The sequence below is a fragment of the Oryctolagus cuniculus genome, chromosome 12, assembly GCF_051225735.1.
Source record: "Oryctolagus cuniculus isolate XC-2025 breed Fujian yellow rabbit chromosome 12, ASM5122573v1, whole genome shotgun sequence".
NCBI lineage: Eukaryota > Metazoa > Chordata > Mammalia > Lagomorpha > Leporidae > Oryctolagus > Oryctolagus cuniculus.
This window is the reverse complement of record NC_142878.1, coordinates 15483686-15507176: the sequence shown is the minus strand read 5'-3', so window position 1 is coordinate 15507176 and position 23491 is coordinate 15483686. Positions and strand designations below refer to the sequence as shown.

At 38.2% G+C, this 23491-nt stretch overlaps 1 protein-coding gene across 2 annotated transcripts in view; it reads left to right on the top strand.

The window, feature by feature from the left end:
- GABRB3 (gamma-aminobutyric acid type A receptor subunit beta3) overlaps positions 1 to 23275 on the top strand; it is a 235457-nt gene extending 212182 nt beyond the window's left edge. For both annotated transcript variants that reach the window (XM_089309248.1, XM_008269751.4), the window contains exons 8-9: positions 5888 to 6132; positions 18691 to 23275. In XM_089309248.1, coding sequence (XP_089165374.1) covers positions 5888 to 6132; positions 18691 to 19032 — 587 coding nt within the window. In that variant the 3' untranslated portion in view covers positions 19033 to 23275. The remainder of the gene's footprint in view (positions 1 to 5887; positions 6133 to 18690) is intronic.
- The last annotated feature ends 216 nt before the right edge of the window (positions 23276 to 23491 follow it).

Here is a 23491-nt window from a genome sequence, read left to right as displayed (position 1 = left end):
TATTTTTTTAAGCTATGTTGAGTTAAACCCACAAATATGTTACTTGCACAATTGTGTTCAAGATTAGATTTCTTCTCGGGGAATACACGTAACTGTGACTTGAAACAAACCAGATAAGTATACTGAAGGTATTCGGTGAAGCAAAAAAGAACTCTGTGAAGAACTCTGCACTTTGTTTTGCATTTCTAATGGGTATGGTAAGCAAAATTCTCTAAATAAGGCTGTAGGATTTCTCCGTAGACTGCCAAGGTTGCCATGTAATCTCAGTCTTCATGTGCATTTTTCTTTTTTTTGTGAAATGGTACTAGATTACTCTTAAGTTGTTCTCTCTTTTTTTCACCTGTAAAATGTGGAGATATGATGAATTTGGAGGAATAAATCCAAAATTTGCGAAAATATCCCATTACACAATTTTCAATACTCTCCTCTAATAAAAGGAATATAAAATATACAAATACAAAATTATTGGGACCCTTTCCCAGGCCTGGAAGGGGCTGTAAAAGTGGAAACCTGAAGCTCAAACTTCATGAGCTGCTCAATGAGAGTTCATCAGAGAATTGGTCGTTATTGTGATAATTAGAATGAGAGTACCAAAATAACACAATTATATGACATCAAAAGAGGTAAGATGCACTGAAAATGTGAATATCCACATTTTTCAGTTAATAAAAAAAAAGAAATTTTTTAGTTTTTAAATTTTGAAATGATTGTTTTCCACAACATGAAATTAAGTGTATCTGAAGTGGGTTATATTCAAGCCAATCTCTTTGCAGTGTATGACAGTATAATCCACTTTCTCTCAATAACAAAGAAACAGCTTTATTATTTTAAACCAAACTCTGCCCCCTGTGGCTTTGCTGGAATGGCTCTGGTGGGTTGGGATGTCTGGGAGGCAGGTGTGAGAGGCAAAGTGTGTAGATATTTAGCAGGTGAACCTGAGGCCGGAGGGCTGAAAGGCAACTGTGGCTTTAGGAACTGTGGGGTCTGGACACAGTAGTCCCACAGGTCCAGCTCTTGGACTGGGCAGCAGTGCACTCTTTTCTCTGACCCTCCTGCCTTTAAAAAGCTTGTGTCTGAGTCTGTGTCTGCAGGTGTTAAGAAATGTCACGGTAAACTCCAGCAGGTTAAAAACAGCGTGCTGCTGGGTCAGGAACACTTGGCAACATCATCATCACAATAACAACAATAATAATAAAGGCTGAAACCTATCAGCTGCTGAGATGTCCCATTCCCTGGCAGGGCCATGAATAGAGCTATTTATTCTGCAGAATACCCATGGAAGAATAGGCAGTGTCCCTGCTCCCATTCTGCAGAGCGCGGAAATGAGGTTCAGCAGAACTAGGTTAATGGTACAAAGTGTCAGAAAAACATTTCAATCCATTTAGTCTAACTCCACGATCTTCTCACTTAACTGCTACAGGTACAATAGTCCCCTGATCCATAGTATCACTTCTGGCAAGTACATGAAAAATTGCAGAAATAAAAAAAAATCTTAATTTTTCAATATCTTTTATTATAGCTTGTTGTTATAATGCTTCTATTTTTATTGTTGTTAATATTTTACAATACCTAATTTATAAACTAAACATTATCCAAGGATGTATGTACTGGTATAGAAAAAAATAGAATTCAATAGTCTCTACAGTTCCAGGCATCCACTGGGAGTCTTGGAGAAGAGCAGATTACTATAATTCCTAAAGTGTTAGACATACTCTATGGAAGAGCAATTTGATCTACTATGTTGTAAAAGCCACAGATTAGAAGAATAAAGTAGATACAATTTTAAATTATTGTTGTTGAGGGATCCCTCAGAACATGTATGCTGCTCCCGTGCTCTGTGGTTCTGTACAAGGATATGGCCATGGTTTGGAGGGCTTTGCCTGGAGAAATACCCCTATACCAGCCCATCTGCAGGCCTCTTCTCTGGTATCAAATCTCTGAAACACTGAGAGTGCTGTTTGTGTTCTTCCCAAAGGCTGCACTGCAATAAATACACCTGGTCTCTTAAAGAGGCCAGAAAGGCACAGTGTCTGCAAGACAGAGGGACACGTAGCCACATCCTCCAAGGAATAGTCTCACTCGGACATTGGGTACTCCAGGGTTGACTGAGGACAGAAGGTGATCTTTCTCAAAATCCTGTAATTCAGTGATCAGTGAATAACAGTATCAATAATCTTAAAAATAGAAATATGTCCTAATATAATTTAGATCAGAAGGAAGAAAAGGAAAATATTTTGATTCAGGAGTAGGGTAACATCTGGCCCACAGGCCACATTAGGCTGATGAAATCATGTGTTGTGGCCCTGCCAAGGCAACCATAGGCAGAACATGAAATTCAGTAAGTCTATAGCAGGCTAGCTTTTAGGTTAGAAAGTTTGCATAGCCTATGAATGATGTTATAAATACCCAAAAGGCCCTTGGCAGGAAAAAACTTCCCCACCCCTGGTGCAAATAAGAATTTTTATTGCAAAGTCATGTTTATAAATGCAATTTTTCAAATGCGGTATTTCACTGATATAATCTAATTGAGAAATAAGTTGAGGCTAACAATTAGTAAAAAGACATACTAGCTGGTGACTATACAAAAAAGGTGAAAGCTACCACCATGTGGCCATCTTCTCTACTGTAGTTGGATGCTGTCAGCATAGAGAGCAAAAGTTCAGTTCAAGCCAGGAAACCTAGAGGCTACTGAGGAATTACTTTTATGAAATGATGATGGTAATATGATTATTTGATGTTGTCAGTTTTAACAATACCAGTAAACTACTTATTGGCACATCACCATCACCAGTGCTGTTTAGACATTGCATTTAGAATTCCTATGAGCTGTAGATGGCTTGAGGACTCACCACACCTGAGATGGGATTTGGTCACAAGCCATGTGGCTCTACTGTCTTGTCTATGGGCCATCACAATGCACTACTGTCCATAGTCTCCTATATATGAGGCAAAATGACAGTAAATGCATTGGCTTTTTAAGCTGAAAGCTCATGTGAACCCAAACTGGAAAGCTGGAACATTGTATCAGTCTGTTTGCCATTGTTGTAAAAAACAATACCTGAGGCTGAGTAGTATATAAAGAAAAGAAGCTTATTTGTCTCATGGTTGTGATGGTTCAACAACATGATACTGACATCTGCTTAGCACTGACGAGGGCCTCCTTGGTGCCTCATAGTAGATAGCACTATGGTGGGAGTGTATGTGGGAATGGGAGAGAAAGAGAGAGAGAGAGGGAGGGAGCGAGGGAGAGAGAGAGAAGAGAGGAGAGGAGAGGAGAGGAGAGGAGAGGAGAGGAGAGGAGAGGAGAGGAGAGGAGAGGAGAGGAGAAGGGAGGAGAGGAGTGGAGAGGAGAGGAGAGGAGAGGAGAGGAGAGGAGAGAGAAGGAGAGGAGAGGAGAGGAGAGGAGAGGAGAGGAGAGGAGAGGAGAGGAGAGGAGAAGGGAGGAGAGGAGAGGAGTGGAGAGGAGAGAGAAGGAGAGAGAGATATTAAAATTACAATGTAAGACAGAAAGCCAGGGAGCAGGGAGGAGCTCTTGCCTTTCTATAACAACCCTCTTACCAGAACTCATGATGGTTCCACAAAATCTGGCTTAAATTTTTCCAAATGCAGCATCCCCAGTGACCTCCATCAGGTCCATCTCTTAAAGCATCTACCACTGTTCACATCACCACACTGGCTGCCAAGCTTCAAGCACATGAAACTTTGGGGCGATACCTCAAACCATATCCAAACCACAGCAAGCCCTCACTGAAAAGGCCTATTGTTAAGGGACTCCGTTATCCTGTGTGGTAGGCCTGGAGCCAGAGTCCTCACGCATGTCCTCAGGACCTTCTAGACTAGGTTGAGCACCTGTGAGTTGTGCTCATCATCCCTTCCTTTTGTTTTTCCATCCTGTTTCCTGGGAACATCTACTGAGGCTTGTGTAGACATGTCCATTCCAAACAGTCAGCTGGAGAAACAGAGCAACAGCTAGAGAGCAAAGCATTCAGGCTTCCCAAATCGATTTTGAAAGGTGAAAAATAAGTAATAGCAGCAACATTACAAAATTTTTGAATAATGATGAGAAGGAACGACTTTGTAGCATTTGCATGATGTTTGCACATTTATTTGTTTGCACATTTATTTGTAAACTGCAATTATCCTATTGCATTTTCAAATTTGAAAAAGTTCCCAGGTGCACATGAATGTGGTGTTAGAGAAGAATGCTAAAAGTATTCTGACGTCTTAGACTTCCATATACTCCATAAGCAATCACAGTTTGTAGTGATACATAAAAACAGTTTCTTGGTTCTTCAATTCCCTTCTCTGCTATTAGGAGCAGATCAGAGATCAGAGAAGGGAGAGCATGTGTTGCGGAAGAGTAAGCTGCCTTCCTTGCTCTGCAGCTCACCCCTGGTGAGCTGAGTTCTGAAGTCTCGAGGTGCATCCATGGGACACTGAGCGTGAGGATGTACGTCTCTGAGGATGGGAAGGGAATCCAGAGAGAATCAGACTAAGATGCTTAGCAAGTCCACACCATCCACTGGAGATGTGGATAAGGGATATGCTTAGAGTTGCCTGAGCTCTGTCGCAGAGCCTGTATCCTGAGAGTGATGACTTGTCAGACTTACACCACCTCCTGGCCTTAGTTCTTCCATTCATTTTTTTGGATTACTGGAGGTGAAAGATTATGGTTCAGCTTTTCCTTTGAAAGTTTCATTTTGGGGAAGGTCTGACATAACAATGCAAAGAAAGCTATTCTGTCTAGTCTGTCTTGGAAGACAAATTAATAATCATATTAACTTCAGTTGCCCAAGTAGAAAGAGTTGACCCTTTGCAGCTTGTTACTTTGTTACAAGCTTTGTAACTTGTTTAAATTTCAAAATAATAATCTATACATGAGCATGGCAACTAGAGTAGTTACTGTCCCATCAGGAAGTGAGGGATACATGCCTTTTCTTGCAGATGTGGCTTAATTCAGTTCAAGAAATTCTGGTCAAGTTGCTAACCATTATGTCCCCTGGTCTCAGTGGCCTCAGATTATCCCGTTTGGAACTTTTGTATAGCGAGAACTGTTGCTATGTTAGACGGAGAATCACAAAAGATGGTTCTTCCTTGGTTATAAAGACTCAGTTTAGTCTTAAACTGAAGAAGACAGTGCAATCATTCATACAATAATATGTACAGAATTAAATGAGATAACAGAAGGATTTGATCAGTTGTCCCAGACCTGATGAGATTCTATGATGTGAAAAGATCATTAACCTTTGACTAGAACAAACATTTCCTGAGTGGTTTTTCTAGATTATGTACAGTTTGTCTCAGTGAAGCAGGGAAATTTCTTTGTCAGATAACTGCCTTCAAGAGCTTCACTCAACTATTTCTTTTTAAGGCAGGACTTGATCTCATCCTTAGTAATTAAAAAAAAAGCAAAAACAAAACAAAAAATGCCTTATTCCTCTCACTTTCCATAAGCACTGTAGAAAGAATTACTTTCTTCTGAGGAGTGGTTTCACTGAGCACACGCCCTTAGCCTTTTCTCCCTACCCTTGGAGAACTTCAAATTCATTCTTGTTCTTCCGAGGTTTCTCACCCCAACACTTGGTTCTTTGTTGAATTCTGGATTTGTTTTCATTTCTTCCACTCTACATAAAAAGCACATTCTTCTTTGTTCCCTTGCATATCTCTTCCTCTACTGTCAATATTGGCCCAGTGTGGTAAGAAGCCACACCCCCAAACAATTCACTTCCCTAGAGCAGAGGTGCCAGCTTACTGTGTGTGGCACACTGCACACTCAATCCCTCATGTCTGAGTGTTTCAAGCTGTTTTGGAAATTATAAGAGGAACGTGAAAAAGGAAGGCAAGAGCCACGCAGCTGCTGCCACTCACCGCTCCCTTTCTTTCCCAGGGATCACAACTGTGCTGACAATGACAACCATCAACACACACCTTCGGGAGACTCTGCCCAAAATCCCCTACGTCAAAGCCATTGACATGTACCTTATGGGCTGCTTCGTCTTTGTGTTCCTGGCCCTTCTGGAGTACGCCTTTGTCAACTACATTTTCTTTGGAAGAGGCCCTCAAAGGCAGAAGAAACTTGCAGAAAAGACAGCCAAGGCAAAAAATGACCGTTCCCAAAGTGAAAGCAACAGGGTAAGATCCCAAGTATCTTGTCCCTCTCCTACAGTGGCTCAGTTACTGGGCGTATTTTCATGGCCTTTGAACAGGAGTTGTGCAGACTTACTGATCATAGTCTGAAATATTTCCTTGTGCAAATCACTATTTCTTACAAAACCAACATTAGTGCAGATGCTGGAAAAAACAGTGTTTTCTGTTTCCTTACAAAAAGAACGAATTTGTAGATCCAGAATGAACGAAGCTCTGTAGTATGGAGACCCAAACTTTATAAAAAGAAGCATTTTTCTCAAATGTTTCCATATTCCTTTGACTGTAAAATTACCATTTTAGTGATTGAGTCTGCTGTCATTCTGTGCACTGGCTTAAGCAGACCCCTCACTCATCCAGCCTCAAACTAGCCATCGTCCGCTGGGGAAACTCTAAGTACAAACACAGTAAGAAAGGCAGCAGCGGAGCTGTGTTCAGATGCCATGGTAGTTCTACTCTTGCCCTGTCCCTTCCTGGGTGTGTCTAAAAATTCAGGGATGGGCCTTGGAGAACACACCATATCTGGAAGTCATTGGGCTGCACATTCCAAAGGAACATAGACTAGGTCCTTATCCTCCAGTTCAGCACACAGTAACATCTTTCAAATTGCTAGTGCCTTTGTCATTAGATGCATTCCACTTTACTTTTAACAAAAGCAGTTTCTATTGCAAATGTAAAGTAATATTTTAATGAAAAAACATTGGAATTGCTGTGTTTCTTTAAATGTATCCTTCCACCTCTTTTATCCCATCAAATCCTAAAAAATGTGTTTCTACCTATTTGCATATTGGGTTTGTTCCTATGTGTTTTTTTTCTTTTCTTTTTTTTAAATTTGTGAAACCTGCTTATTTCTCAAGCATGGGGAGAGAAGATCTCCTTGCTTCTTAATTGTGCCCTTCCTACCATTTTAGTCTGCCCCCTCATAGGGAACACAGTAGCTCCTTGGAGTATTGCTTGGGTCCACAGGCACAGCATTGGCCCAGAATATGTCCACGGATGTTCATGAATGAGTGGAGGCATGTGAAATGAATGTAAATGGCTCCCTTCTTTTCGGCAAAGCATAAATAGAACTGGTCTGAAAAACTCAGAATTTGTGAATATAGCCAGGCTTCCCACAGGCCAAATTATCTTGAATTTCTTACTGGAAAATATACTTAGTACCATACTTATGTTTCTAAATAGATCTGACTCTTACTATGAATACACAATGTGCTGTGGCCATGCTGTTTCCAAGGAAACTAGAATCCATCACATATTACTGTTTCCATGACAGAGGCACACATGCACACATATGGACATACAAGGCTGTCTTTCCAAATTCCCTCTTAATTTACAAAGATCAAAAAGTTGTTTCCTTTCTTCTAAATGCGACTTTCAGAATCAATTGTGCTTCAGATTTAAAACAAAAATTATAGACAAAAAGCTTCTAAAAGCCACAGAGAAAATGAACAGAATAAAGAACGAATATGTAGTAAATCAGAGACAGAGGATATTTTCAGTTGATTCTTGAGCCCATTTTTATCATTTGTTTTTTTCCAGAACATACTTGTTTCCTCAGCAGGATTTTTCTCTTGCATGATCATATTTTTAGAAATCTGTAACTGTAGATCAATTAAGGTTGAAAGTAAACACTCAAATGCAGGTATTCTAGTTTAAAGGCATATCTGATGTTCTTAAAGGTAAGCATTAAAGCTGTTCTTGAATTTACTGATAATTTTAAGTAGAAATGAACTCCCCTAAAAGTTTGTATCAAGTGATGTGGATGTATTAAAAGAAAGTGAAAAAAGAATGACAAATATCCTACAAAGACAAATTAGGTACTATGAGGTTATACGTGAGCCAACAGCTTCAACAGTTCTTTGTAATATTCACTCATTAATTTTCAGTTATAACACTTGGTACTCTCTATCAATGCCAGGAGCATCCTGCAGTTTTGCCTCACCTGACAGCAATTGGCTCCCCTGCCAGGACATGGCTTATCATTGTTTTTCCTCTGGCAACAATCTGTGTCCTGAAAGGCATGCCAGGGGCACTGTAGACTACCAATGATGGGTTTATGTTACCAACAGCTGCTTTTGGAACTATGACTTTATTGATGTTAATCAATAGATTTTCCTTCCATTTAGTGTTTTATATTTAAACTTAGAGATGATTCGTTAGTTTTCCAAGACCAGGGTACAGTGTCAACTTTAACCTTAATTTATTTGTATATACTCTCTATTTATTTGTTCATGAGTAGTTTCTATAGACAAGAGTTAGGCTTTGTTTGCAATGTAAAACAACATTATTATTAGAAGCTTGGTGATATTTTGTAAGTTGACCAATGGGTTTTCAAATTTCTGAAAGTGGGAGAAAGTCATAATTCTTGCCAAGAAATCAGAGCTACAGATTCTACATCATTGTAACTAATGAGTAAGGTTTCATTCTTTATATGACAAATCCTTTCTTATTTTTCTAAAACTAGAATATTTTACCTAACCAAAAGCTGAAAGGTAAGTAGAGAATGAGCTATCCACTGTGAACCAATCTGTGATGTATTTTAAATGAGGTGTTTTTAATCTTTGAGTGTTTCCAGCTGTCAAGGTTATAGAGCAGGAAGAAAAACTACATTGAAATCAATGATTCTAATTATAGTAGATATGAGATGGACCCTTCAAAATAAGAGTATTCATGAAATGATTTAAAAATTGCAAGTCATCTGTCATTTTATAAGGAGAGTACTTCATCCATACTCATTTTTTGTTCCTATTTTAAGACCTAAATTCTAGCTGATAGAAAAGATTATCATCTCTTTAGGATGTATTTGCTTAACATGTTTGGTTTCTAAAATTTAATAGGTTTTAATAACCTTTTACTCCCTTCAGAAAAGATAATCTTCCAATAATGAAATGAAAACTGTGTGTAAATGTTAAAATGTAAGTAAAGCAGTCAAACTATTTTACACTAAGATCTTATTAATTCACTATATATTTAAGCTCCTTTGCATATCAGTATGCTAACTGTGTTATTTCTATTACCCGTATTCATCCACTCTGGAATGAAAATAATGTAAAATTGTGATGGTTCTTGATTTCAGGCTAATCCAAGAAAGTTACAGACTGTGAATACTCCCAACCATGGATGTCCTAGGCACCAAGAGCAGATTAGTTTTGTAAATTATTGGCAGTGTTTATAGAGAAGCAAGTTTGTCTTTCCTCTGGGTAGGTTTCCCTTCACAAGACTTCGGAGGCACCATCTTAGATTTTTAGTTTCATGGAGTCATTTCTCAAATACACAACACTGACCAAAAGGGTCTAGAGAAGACAGAACATAGATTCACATATATGTGTTTCTAAATTTTGCAAGCTCAGTAGTCAATTGACCTTATTCTTCGTGCCTTCTTGCTCTTCCTGGGCAGTTCTTGATATTGCCATATATGTTATTATTTCATTACCTCCACTATTCTGTTCTCTGTGTCTTAAAACACCTTGTTTCTTGGGCCATGACTTCCGCCTTCAAGACCCAAGCCTATTGTTCTTCATTACCTTGTTTTTGATTTTCACCTACCATTTGTCTGCATCCTGCCTCCCTCACTCCCTACTACAGTTTGTCTCTGTTCTACCAACTTCCGTGGCACATACTGTATGCTTGTAAAATAGCAAATCACTCACAATCCTTGGGTTTGATAAGCCTACCCTAGCCAACAGCATCTAACTGCTTCTATCTCCCTAAACATATGCCCTTGTGATTCTGATCCGGCAAATGCTTGTGTAATGTGAATCCATGAATAAGAGGCATTTGTCATACATTTGGTCCCATTAGACCTGTATGTTTTCTTACTTTCCTGCTGGAAAAGAGGACAAGGATCATAAATGTCATCTTTTAAAAGCCTGCTGAAAGTGAGTCATGAGAACCATGAAAGTTCATCATTATTTCCTTGGTATTTTATTCCCCAAAGTTGTTAATTTGAATCCCCTGGATTTTGATAAAAGGAGCTTTTCATTTGGTATTTTTGATAACTAGAAAAAGATCATATTTAAAAATGTATTTTAGGGGCAACATGTAGTCTTTAAAAAAACACATTTTTGCTGGTTGTTTGATGTTTCACCTGGTAGAACCCTTTGGGTTCAGGACCCTTTTTGAACCCATCTCTGTGGTCATATAACTGGTACAGGGCATGAAAATGGTGTGCAGCAAGTGTGATGATGTTTTCCATGAGTATTCTTGAATAATTTTAGATCCTGTTCATGTGAGGTGTCCCATCTTACAAAGTATATGACTAAGATGTTCATCTCACAGTTTTGTTGTTTAACGTAGGATATAGAGAGAACTTTTACTTTTTTATGTTTATAAGGTTAATAGATTCCATGTATTATATAGATTTAGGAATATGGTGATACTTCCCATAATACCCTTGCTCCCACCTTCCTTTTTCCTTCCTTTCTTACTTTGTCTTTTAATTTTTACAATGAAATTCTTGCAGTTTATTTTACAGTCAGAAGCTTATCCCTCCACTAAATGAAGAATTCAACAGATAGTGAGAAGAAGAAAAAAAAAAAAAAACTGTCACCCAACAGTGGAGACAAGGGCTGTAAGCAATAATCAGATCTCAAAATGTCAATTTTACACATATACATTATATATTATATTTTTCGTACACTATTTAGTTACCACGGATCAGGGAAAGCAGAATATTTGTATTTTGGACTGACTTTTTTTCACTAAATGTAATAGATTCCAGTTGCATACATTTTGTTGTGAATGACAAGATTTCATTCTTTTTTATGGCTGAGTATTATTCCATAGCATATATATATATATATATATATATATATATACACACCACCTTTTCTTTTTCCAGACATTGCTTTTTGAACATTTGTGTTAATACCAAATCTTAGCTATCATAAAATGAGTTTCAGTAAACATGAGGGTACATATAACTTTTTCATATGCAGATTTCATTTCTTTGGAGTAAATTCCCAGGAGTGGGATGGCTGGGGCATATGGTAATCCTATTTTAAGATTTCTGTGGTATCTTCACACCATCTTTCCACAATGGCTGTACTAATTTACATTCCCGTCAACAGTGGATTAGAGTACTTTTTCCCCCCAACCTCACCAGCATTTATTATTTGTTGATTGCACTATGACAGTCATTCTAACTGGGGGAGGTGAAATCTCATTGTGGTTTTGATTGGCATTTCCCTGATGGCTAGTAATCCTGAGCATTTTTTCATGTGTCTTTTGGCCATTTGAATTTTATCCTCTGAAAAATGGTTGTTCAATTCCTTTGCCCATTTCTTAACTGGATTGATTGATTTGTTGGAGTTTCTTGAGCTCCTTATACATTCTGGATGTTAATCCTTTATAAGTTGCATGGCTGGTAAATATTTTCTCCCATTATGTTGGTTGCCTCTTCACTTTGAGTGTTCTCTTTGCAGTGCAGAAGCTTCTTCACTTGATATGATCCCATTTGTCTATTTTGCTTTTATTGCCTGTGGTTCTGGGGTCTTTCTAAGAAATATTTGCCTATTCAATGTCTTGCAGCATTTCCCCAAGATTATCCTCTAGTAATTTGATGGCATTAGGTCAAGTATTTAGATCCTTGATCCATTTTAAGTTGATTATATATAAGCTGTAAGGCAGGAGTCTTATTTCATACTTCTGCATGAAGAGATCCAAATTTCCCAGCACCATTTGTTGAAGAGACTGTCCTTTCTCCAGAGACTGAATGTATCTCCTTTGTCATAGATTAGTTGGTTGTAGATGTGTGGATTGATTTCTGGGGTATCTATTCTGTTCCACTGGTTTACATGTCTATTTTTGTGACAGTACCATGTTGTTTTGATTATAACTGTCCTTCAGTATGTCTTGAAATCTGGTATTGTGATGGCTCAGGCTTTTTTTGTTGTTATTTAAAGATTGCTTTATCTACTTGAAATCTCCTGTGTTCCTTTATGAATTTTAGTTTCATTTTTTCTAGATCTGAGAAGAATGTATTTTTATTGGGATCATACTAAATCTGTAAATGCCTTCAGTAGTGTGAACATTAAAGGATATTAATTATTCCAATCCATGAACACAGAAGATGATTCCAATTTTTGGTGCTTTCTTTTATTTTTTTCTTTAATGTTTTATAATTTTCATCATAGAGAACTTTCACTTGGTCAATTTATACCAAGGTATTTAAAATGTTTATATTTATACTGTGAATGGTACTGATGTTACAAGTTCTTTCATCCATAGCATTTTCTATGTATACAAAGACTATTGATATTTGTGTGATAATTTTATAACCTGCAACTTTACCAAACTTTTGTGGGTTCCAATGGTCTCTTTTGGTTTCCTGGTATATAGGATAATGTCATCTATGAACAAAGATAATTTGACTTCTTCCTTTCCAATTTGTATCTCGTTGATTTTTTTCTTGATTAATGGCTCCACCTAAAACTTTCAGAACTATATTGAATAGCAAGTTGACATCCTTATCTGGTTCCAGATCTCAATGGAAATGCTTCCGATTTTCTCCATTCTGTATGATGCTGGCTGTGGATTTGTCTTATATTGCCTTGATTGTGTTAAGGAATGCTCCTTCTATACCCAATTTGCTTAAAGTTTTTATCGTGAAAGATTCTATATTTTATCAAAATGCCTTCTCTGCATCTATTGGGATAATCATATGGTTTTATTCTTCATTTTGTTAATGTGATGTATCACATTTCTTGATTTGTGTATGTTGAACCATCCCTGCATACCAGGGGTATGATCCAGTTGGTCCTGGTGAATGATCTTAGTGATGTGTTGTTGTGTTCAGTTAGCTGGCATTTTATTGAGGATTTTTGCATCTATATTCATCAGTAATAGTGGTCAACAGTTCCTTTGTTGTCTCTTTTTATGATTTTGGAATCAAGGTGATGCTGGCCTCATAGGAGTTTTGGAGGATAACCTCCATTTCAGTTGTTTTGAATAGAAATGAAATTAGTTCCTCCTTGAAAGTTTGGTGGAATTTAGCAGTGAAGCCCTCCGGTCCTGGGCTTTTCTTTGTTGGTGGTGGTGGTGGGGGACTTTATTTCTGATTTAATCTCAGTATTTGTTATTGGCCTGTTTAGTTTTTCTATGTCTTTATGACTCAATTTTACTAAATTCTATGTCTAGAAATCTATCCATTACATATACATTTTCCTGTTTTTCAGTGTATAGCTGTTTGTACTAGTTCCTGATAATTCTTTTTATTTCCATCGTGTCCTTTGTAAAATTTCTCTTTTTATCTCTGATTTTATTAATTTGGGTCTTCTCTCTTTTTTTTTTCTGGAGCTACATAAGATTTTCTACTTTTTCTATTTTTTTCTGTAATTTCAGCTTTCTGAGATTCAATTTAATAGGAAGTAAGCCAATTATTATTATTAAAAAGAATAAATTGCTGCCTTAACTTAAATTTAACTTTAGATACTTTTTATTTTCTACATATAAGCTTTCCGTTTAAGTAGATCTGTTTAAAATGTTGGACATTTTAAATCAAGTTGAGTTTGTTTGATAGATGACCTCAACTTACTCAGTTTCTCTAAGTGGTAACCAAATATGTTTTCTCTCACGATATAAAATCAGATGTCTAGTGGGGTGTTTCCAGTATGCACTGTTGTGAACTGAATTAACTGAACAAATTCTATTAACAGGGTCACACTGGTTGACTCCTTTTCCCAAAGCCTTCTCCAGGTCTGTGGCTCTCCTCCTCGCATCTGTTTCCCTCACTTGTGGCATACAGAGGAATAGAAAGCACTAGAGGGAGATAGACAGTAATGAGACAAGATGCCTCCTGTAGATCCTGCTTACAGTTGTTTGTGTAAAGGCAAACTTGGCTGTCTTCTTGTGCTGTGCTCCTTCTGCATCCAAAGTAGGCTCAATTCTTTGTTAGTGCATCCCCCACACATCCATAGTTGGCCCTGGATGTCTTGGCCCCACATGTTTGCTGTCTTCTGTTTTGGCCACACCTTAATTCTTCTTTGGGCTTCTCCTCCTACATCCTCTTAGAACAATGAAAGATTCCTTAACCTAAATCACTGGATGCTTCCCTGATTCTGAAGTTACCAAATAGGCTTTGCAATTGGAGGAGTTTTATTGCAGATCATTCCAGGGAAAGATGACAAAAAGAATAGACATAGAGCACAAGTTCCAAATTCCTACCAAGATCTAACATTCCTGGTTCTTTTGAGACAAAAACAGCTATAGAATTTTCCCTCTACTGGATTAAAACAAAAGTAAGAAAATGCTAATATTTCTGTGTCACTGTCTCCCCTTTCCCTACAGCGTGTCTTCATGTAGGGCATCTCCTTGGTACACACGATGTTGTCTTCGGGAATTTGCATTTCTGACTTCCCCTAGCCTGGCTGTCATCCATTCTAAGGTGACTGCTCTGCCCATAAAGATTTTTACAGGGTCACTCCTCATTTTATAACTCACAGGCAGCATTGTGTAAGAAAACTGGGCACCATCCAGGCTAGTGACATGCTTGCTGCAGGGTGAATGTAAGAGTCTGTGCCTCAGATAGCCAGAGAAGACCTGAGTGCTTTGTCTCTTTCTATACTCTTTTTACCCTCTCGGAACTGCACAGATAAAGAACTGAGCAGCCAGTGGCCAAGTGTTGCTGCTGTGGGTGCACCAAGTGTGCCAGTGAGGCTTTGAGGAAATGCTGTGGTTTGTTGCCATGATGGGAAGGGAGTAGTTATTCAGGGCATTTCTCTTCTATACTGCCCTAAAGGAAGCAGAAACCAATGAGAGTATTCTAACCAGCAGCGGGGTCTTTATTGTATCCAGTGTTTACTTTTAATCCTGCAGCTTGAGTTGTGCTTCAGAAATAAGTCACTTTTCTACTGAGAAATCACTTTTACTTCTTGTTCCTTAATGAATGTTTAAATTATTTAATGTAAAAACCAGAAAACTGTATTGCCCTGACTCTAGTTTGCATTTCCATTCATCACTGTGTGCGTTCCTACTGGGTAAGATGATGCAAAGATAATAATGACAATGGTGGGAGTGGCAGTGGTCACCTATCACAGGCCCAGCATGTGCCGAGAGTGCTGTGCAGGAGACCATTTCCTCTAGAATTTGGTTCCCACTCAGCTAGTTTGCTTTTCTCAGAATGCTTCAGGTACTTATCAGACCTGTGCTTATGATGTTCTTCTTTCTTTATGCCTAAAAAATTTCTTACCATCCTTTGAGGTCCAATGCAAATGCATTTTCAGTCTTACCTCTTGCAGTGTTTTTTTTTTTTTTAATTATTGCCCTGTCAGATGATCAAAAATCAAGCACCTTTAAACAACACCCATTTCCATCTGACAGTCACATAGGACAGAAGTACAATGCAGTGGGATTTAGCTGGGTCCTCTGCATAGATTTTCACAAGGCTGAAGTCAAGGTATTAGCAGGGCTGTTTTCGTTTTGGAAGACTCTCGGGATAAATGTGCTTCCAGGTTCATTCAAGTGGTTGTCCAAAAGTGAGAGTAACTCAAAGGGTTTGTGGACAAGTGGAATTTAAAAAGTATATTTATTTTGGTGCAAAAATTTTTTTTTAAATTCATGCATCATTTTTTTATAATGCACATTTTCTGTGAACTTATTGAAGATCATTTTTTATGGTTCCCTGTGGTTGCAGGACTGTAGTTCCCCTTGCCTTGCTTACTGATGTCTGGAGACAGTCTTTACTGCTATTGACTGCCCTATTCCTTCTTGCAGCTTTCCATGTCTTCATACAGAGGGATTTTACTTTTCTGAGGCTTCAAATCCTTCTGCTTTCATTTCTCTGACTTTTGTTTCTAGCAGGAGAAACTTTCCGACAGAAATCTTGCATTATCCATAGTTTTGCTTGCTGGAATATTGGCTATTTGGGGTTAAGTGGGGCCTGAAAGTGTTCATGGAAAATTCCGGAAAGAAATAATCCATAAGTTTTAAGTTACCTTTGAGTAGTATGATGAAATCTTATGCCTCCTCACCCTTCCTGGCTAGGATGTGCATTGTCCCTTCTTCACAACCATACTCCAAGTCTCATGGCAATTAGAGAGAGAGAGAGAGAGAGAGAGAGAGAGAAGACATTCGCGTAACCTTTTTCTAGATCATGTTGTAAGTTTTATTGTTTTTAATCTATTGCTGTGCCTAATTTATAAACTAACTTTATCATAGACATGTATGTATAGGAAAAGAATAGCAATATATACTGTTAGGAGCTATCTACAGTTTGAGGCGTCGGAGTCTTGGAATGGATGGTCCATGGATTAGGGGGAACTGCTCTATACTTTTTTTTTTTATTAAAGATTTATTTTATTTATTTGAAAGGCAGAGTTACAGAGAGGCAGAGGCAGGGAATGAGAGAGAGGTCTTCTACCCTCTGGTTCACTCTCCAGATGGTTGCAACCGCCAGAACTGAGCCTTTCCAAAGCCAGGAGCCAGGAGCTTCCTCTGGGTTTCCTACATGGGTGCAAGGGCCCAAGGACTTGGGGCATCTACTACTGCTTTCCAAGGCCATAGCAGAGAACTGGATTGGAAATGGAGCAGCTGGAACTCGAACCAGCACCCATATGGGATGCCAGTACTGCAGGTGCCAGTTTCAGCTGCTACGCCACAGTGATGGCCCCTACTATATTTTTGAGAACCCGTGGGATTAAATTGGGCCCACTAGGATAATCTCCATGTTTTAAGGCCTGTACCTTTAATTACAACTACAAAGTCCCTTTGTAGTACAGCAGCATGTTCACAGGTTCTGGTGAGTGTGGTGTGACCTTCTGGGACTGTATTCTGAGGACCACGCCTCACTTTCCTGAGCACAGTTGAATAACCTTCAGTGGTATCCTCAAGTTATACTAGAGACATCTTAGAGTCTTCTTGGTGCCAAAGACAAGTGGCTCTAGATGTTTGCAGTGCTTCCTGCGCTCTACCCACTTTGTTGTCTGAGGGCCATTCAACCTGGAGACCCAGCCTTTGTCAGATCTCCACCTGGGACCCTGTCTCTTCTCTATCAACAATCAGAAGTTTGCTCTCCTTATCTCCTCCCCTGCTCATCTTGCTTAATGTCTGCCTATAGTACATAGAAAGATACCAATTAATACATTGATAAATTATTCATTTACAAAATAATTAGTTGTGTGAAAATTTCACTGAAGGATTCAGATATACTTAGTGTTGAGCTGAAACAAGTATTGGGCTTTTCACATACAAAAGAATGATAAGGCAGATTGGTCCTCCAGCAGCGGAATGTAGGGCATGCTGGAGTAAGTGCTCAGGAGACTGTGGAATGGACTAGAGCCCATGGCAGGGACTGATACTGCTCAGAGAGGAACCTTCAGTCTGTCCCTAGAAAGAACCCCCCTGGGATCCTAAGTCTCAAGATTTTATGCTGAGAGTTCCATGGGAAGCCAAAGAAGAAACGGACCATTGGCATCACCATGAAAGTTCTGAAGCTGTGTTTAACACACAATAAAATGGTATTTTACAGTTTGGCTCTGTTATGGAGAGGAATTTTAGTGTATCTTATATAAGCTCTTGAAAAGAGGTCTCCTGTAGGAGCAGGATTGGACAAGGAGATCCTGCTTGAGTGGAGTATCTGTATTTACCCCACTGACTCCACCTAGAGATCCTTCGGTCAAAGGACTATCCACTTGTTGCTACATGGCAACTTGGATTTTTTTTTTTATCATGAGAAAAGGGGGCAAACTGACTTCCAAAGAAGAATGGAAGAGTATGTAATATTCCCCTGTCTCATCCACAGGGAATATATTGCAAGATCTCCAGTGGATGCCTAAAACCACAAAGAGTACTTAATTACATAGACACCATTTTTATTACACATAAACATCTATGGTGGTGTTTCATTCATAAATTGGGCACAGTAAGAAAATAATTATAATTACTACTAATAAATGGAGCAATTATAATGTACTGTAATATGAAAAGTTATGAGAATTTGGTCTGTCTCTCAAAATGCCATGTATTGCATTCAGCCTTCTTAGTACAATGTGAGCTGACACAGGGCCTACATGAGAGGAAGAAAGGTGAGTGATGTAGGTGTTGTGATGTGGAATTAGGATGCTGTTGACCTTCTGATCCTACATCAGAAGAAGGATCATTGAACCATGATGATGCCATTTGATTGCAGATAACCAGAACTGCAAAGAATGAAATCATGGGTACGTATGGAGGAGCAGCTGTAGATTCTATATAGTGCATAGTCATTGAAAGTGGTTATTATTAAAGTTAACATTTTGAAAAACTGTTTTCTCTTCAGTAAGGACTTGTGTCAAGTGAAATTTCAATATGAAAAAGCAGCCCATTCTATATTTTTCTAATTTCCTTTATGAGAAATTTTAAATCAGATAAATAAAATCTCTAAACTGCAGTTAAGCCTCCAGAATGGTATGTTTCCCAATAAAACAGGCTAGGTTTCACATACACACATTTTTCTCATACAGTATGTCATATGATTGTATAACATCATTTTATCCTGGGTTGGGTTTCCTTATTAAAATTAGATTTATCAGCATGCTACCTGCTTAATTGTGCACATTTTCTTCAAATTAGGTGGATGCTCGTGGAAATATTCTGTTAACATCGTTGGAAGTTCACAATGAAATGAATGAAGTCACAGGCAGCATTGGTGATACCGGGAATTCACCAATATCCTTTGACAACTCAGGAATCCAGTACAGGAAACAGAGCATGCCTAGGGAAGGGCATGGGCGATACATGGGGGACAGAAGCATCCCACAAAAGAAGACCCATCTACGGAGGAGGTCTTCGCAGCTCAAAATTAAAATCCCTGATCTAACCGATGTGAATGCCATAGACAGATGGTCCAGGATCGTGTTTCCATTCACTTTTTCTCTTTTCAACTTAGTTTACTGGCTGTACTATGTTAACTGAGTGACTGTACTTGATTTTTGAAAGACTTCATTTAACACTGAGAGAAATATTACTCTGCCTGTCAAGTTTTTATACCTGTACACACACACACACAGACACACACATATATACATACACAATTGTATATATATGTGAACTTTCTCAGCATATATATAAAATACACGTGTATATGAGCGTGTATGTGTATGTGTTCATACACACAGGTATAAGTTCCTATGTGTATGTAGAACAAATACACATATACATTTGCAGCTATGGACAATTTAACACAGGATGCATACTAAAGAAAGTCATAGTTGTTTTCTTTTTTAATTGAAAGGGACAAGTATCTAAATATTATGCCTTGAGAATGAGGGCGTGAAACACAATATCATCCCAAAATGTGTCTTTTATTACCATGTTAGAAGTTTTAGTTCAAAAATCAGAAATTATTAGTTAATCTTTTGAAACTCATTCAGTGGTATTGCTAGTTTAAAATGAGTCACACACTTCATATTCTCTCTTTCAGTTTACTAAGCAGAGACTTTTGGCTTTTCTGATGATTGGGTTTGTTTTCATCAGGTGTACTTTTTCTGTAATGGTGTAGCGGATGAGGTGAGCCACAGCCTGTGTGAGCTTACCCGTTGTCTTAAACATAGATAGATCCCACGTTGCCGTCTGAACGTCTACCTATTGAAAACCCATCAGGAGTGAATGGCAACTCATTGTAAGTACTCCAATATACAGTATTTGTGCGTTTCTCATTCACCTGGAGTGGATCCAGCTTAACTGTCATGTGGGAACATAGTGGCACATTTTGTCAATGACATTTCAATCACTGAAAATGTGCACTACATCGCGTATGGATTTTTAGGCCTGACAACTTACATACAGAAAGCATAGACGTCTCAGGTTATTTGTTACTCTAAGGAAAAACCATCTAGGATGATTTTCCCCCCTGCAGTTATGTTATCAATCATTCTTATAACATTGTATGTTAATATAAGATATATTTGCATAATATGCATACATTTGTATATTTACCAAGATTTTGTTTCTTATGCTTGCTATCATGGCAGCATGCAATGTCATATTTTTCTTTATGTGATGTAACTACTTTCTGTTAACTAGAAATTAAGATTGAAGCTAAAACACTTCTAATGTTCACTTTCAGAAACTAAGATATTCCTCATGCCTTTGTTTCTGTATCTGACATATTTCATAAGCACATCCAATGACTCCTAGTCTTCCTAGGATTCTGCAGGAACACGACCAGTACACACCACGTATCACCCAACAACCCATGACCGTTCTCTGAGGCAAAGAGGGCAACCTTACAACAAACACAGTCACTTGGTTCCTCTGAGCCACAGCCTCATCAGTATTTGGACTTTTTAAAGATCGTAGAAACAAGACAAGGTGCACCGGTTTCATAGACGCAACCTTAACTTACTATTTAGATGAGATCTTTCTAAAGAAAAAAAGAGAAGATATATTTTTTGTAAACAATATTTCTATCACAGGCATCCATAAACTGAAATGACTACAGTTGTGCAAACAGGTGTCACAGTGAAGTTAAGCATTTGGAGAAAAAATTTAAAAAAGCAAAATATGCTGGAAAGAAGTGCTAAATTAATACTTTATCCCACTATGCCACATCTCTGTTCTGTTCAAAACTTAATGAGCAGAGTCTAGTCCAAGACTCCTGTTGCTGGTCCAGCATCCTCCACATAGATAGAAGCACCACCCTCGCTGAGGGCGTGTGCTGTGGGGACTGTCAGCACGAGCTGACCGCTACTTGATTTTTCTTTGTTGGCCATAACAACCATTAATTTGTGGGAGTCTGCAATAGTTTCAAACCCAGCATCAGATAATACATAATCCACAAAATCTTATGCTAGAAACAATTTCCAATTTTTATGCCCCTTTCCCTCTTTCATTCCTTTCTTACTTCAATGTCTTCTCCCAATCTCTGCTCTCTATAGTTTTCATTTTTTTTTCCTCTAGAGACTAGCCACTGATTTCTTGGTCTTTGGCTTTTCTCTGGCAATTTTTGTCATGGGTAACAATGGGAGATCCTAAAAGCTAAGCAGTTTGGGAACAACCTTGTAAGTGGCCTTATCATTGTTAATATGTTAAAGAACAAAACAGCATTTGCAACAACCTTATCCCTTTCAATACTTCAGGTATCTTTTTCTGTATTGAGTAATTCAAGGTGTGAGCTCCACATGCAGAAGAAGGACCCCAAAATGCAAATGAATGGACAAAATCTGTCAAGGGTTAATTTAAGAGTATAATTTATACTATTCAGAACTGTGACATTAATTCTTTCTGGGAGAAGTGTGATTCAAAACTTTTTTGATGCATAGTTGAGGTACCCAAATATCAAAGGCAGAGACCCTATGGGGCTCAGAAAAGCTGCAGTCTACTTCCCAAGTTTTTCTGGACATAAATTTGCATGGTATAGTCATAATAGCTTTTGAGCTTTTTATATGCATTTGGCACCAAGACTGGGATCCACAACTTTGTAGACACTGCGATGAAGTTAACATAATAGCTATACTATAAATAGTGTTTGTAACTACACACACATACACACACAAATACATACATATGTTCTGTAAAAAAAAAAAAACAACTTTTTAAGATCCTTGGGTATGTGTTTGCTTTATTCCATTTCAGAAGAAAATTATGTTTCTTCGAATAAAATTGTTTTATAGCTTCTCCATTTTTAAAAGCTATGAGAAGTATCAAGAAGAGAACTCTGTGCTGACAGAAGAGAGTTGAATTTGATTCTCTGTTCTGTTAAAATGATCTCTCATTACTCCACAGTGGTTATTTGAGCCAGTGAGTGAGCCGTGATGAGAAATTCTGAACCCAGACCTCTGATAATAATGTGAAGAGGCTGTTACCTGCATCCAGACCTCTTGAGTAAGCAGAGAAAAGTTTAGTTTGAGATATAATGTGATTTCTTTCTCAATTGAAAGTAATAAAAAGTTAATTTTATAAATATTCCTGTCTTTCCAAAATGCTTCATGGGGGCTCAAAATGTACAGAATAATCTTATGACGGTTTGCTGCTGTGACGTTCAGATATGCTCGAGACAATTCAAGAGCCCTGGTACACAAATCTCTACAGAGAAAGACAGATAAGACTTGAGCAGTCTTTAAAACAAATGTTATTCCTGTTCACCAACCCCAGGACTGTAGAGGGGTTTCACTGTCTATACCATGGAATATCCATTTCCCCTGAATCTCAAAGGAACTAGAAAGTATGCCATGATAAAATTCTCATTAGGTGTGAAAGTTACATGCACATCTGCAGGATCATGTGTTTTTAATGCCAGCACCCAGAACTTTGACATGTTCAATCATTCTCATGGAAGGCGCTTCTCTCCTGTTTAAACATGGAATTGACATTTTCACCAAGATCATCTCAGAGGTGATCCCAAAGATGCATGGGACTGGTTTGAAGGGGACAGACACCCTGCAGTTGTAGGTGTCCGTTTTCAGCATCTATTAGAAAACCCACTGCTGTTTGTCCCTCAGTGGTGTGTTCCAAAAAGAGAATGTGTCCAACTTTGAATCTCCTGGCTTGAAAGTATAAACTGGTCCATAAATCTTACTTTGACGCTATACCTGAAAACCAGTTCACATTTCTGGCCATTTTATGTAAGTAAAACTGAACAATTGGTGAAATATTTTGTTACTCTTGGACTTGGTTCTGGCTCTCATCTCTGTGTGAGCCATCAGTCAGAGTAACATTGAATCTAGGGGCAAAAAGCTGCCCAGGTGGATTCAGTTTTCCCAGGACACTAGCTAGTGTGCCTTGGATTGATTACCTCTTCTACTGCATTGAAAGGTGCCATGTTTTCCTGAAATACTAAATTCCCAACACCTGGGTAAACAGCAGCCTCCCAGAGATTGGCTCCCATACCATGCCACTCTCTAGGGACAGCCCCATGGACACATTTTGTCATTCTTGTCTCATTTTTCTACTTCACAAGTCAGTGAGTGCATTAAAGGTAAGTAAGTGCAGGATTATTCTAGTAGGTATAGATGATTGCTGTCTTGATCAATTCCCATGTTGATTTCATTTCATTGTAAAGATAAATTTAAACCTGGTTTTGCTTAAGCACATTGATGTAATTTTTGGTATTATTTGACATGAAAAAACAGCAAAATTGAGTGATAGATAAAATATGAAACTTGTTGATGAATGAATTCAAATTTATTAAAAAAGGACTAACTGACTTAAATGTGAAGACTGATTTTCTTTTCTTCCTTGGTTGTTTATTGTTGAAATGGTGTGGTTACTCTAATCCCCATCCTTTTTGGTTGCATGTGCCCATTCAGATTACTCTGAAAATAAAAAAAAATTAAGCCCAATATTAGTCTATGAAAGACTAATTTTAATATGACTTTAAAGTTAAGAAATCACCATTTGAACATAAAGGACAACTTGGCACACAGACAACTAA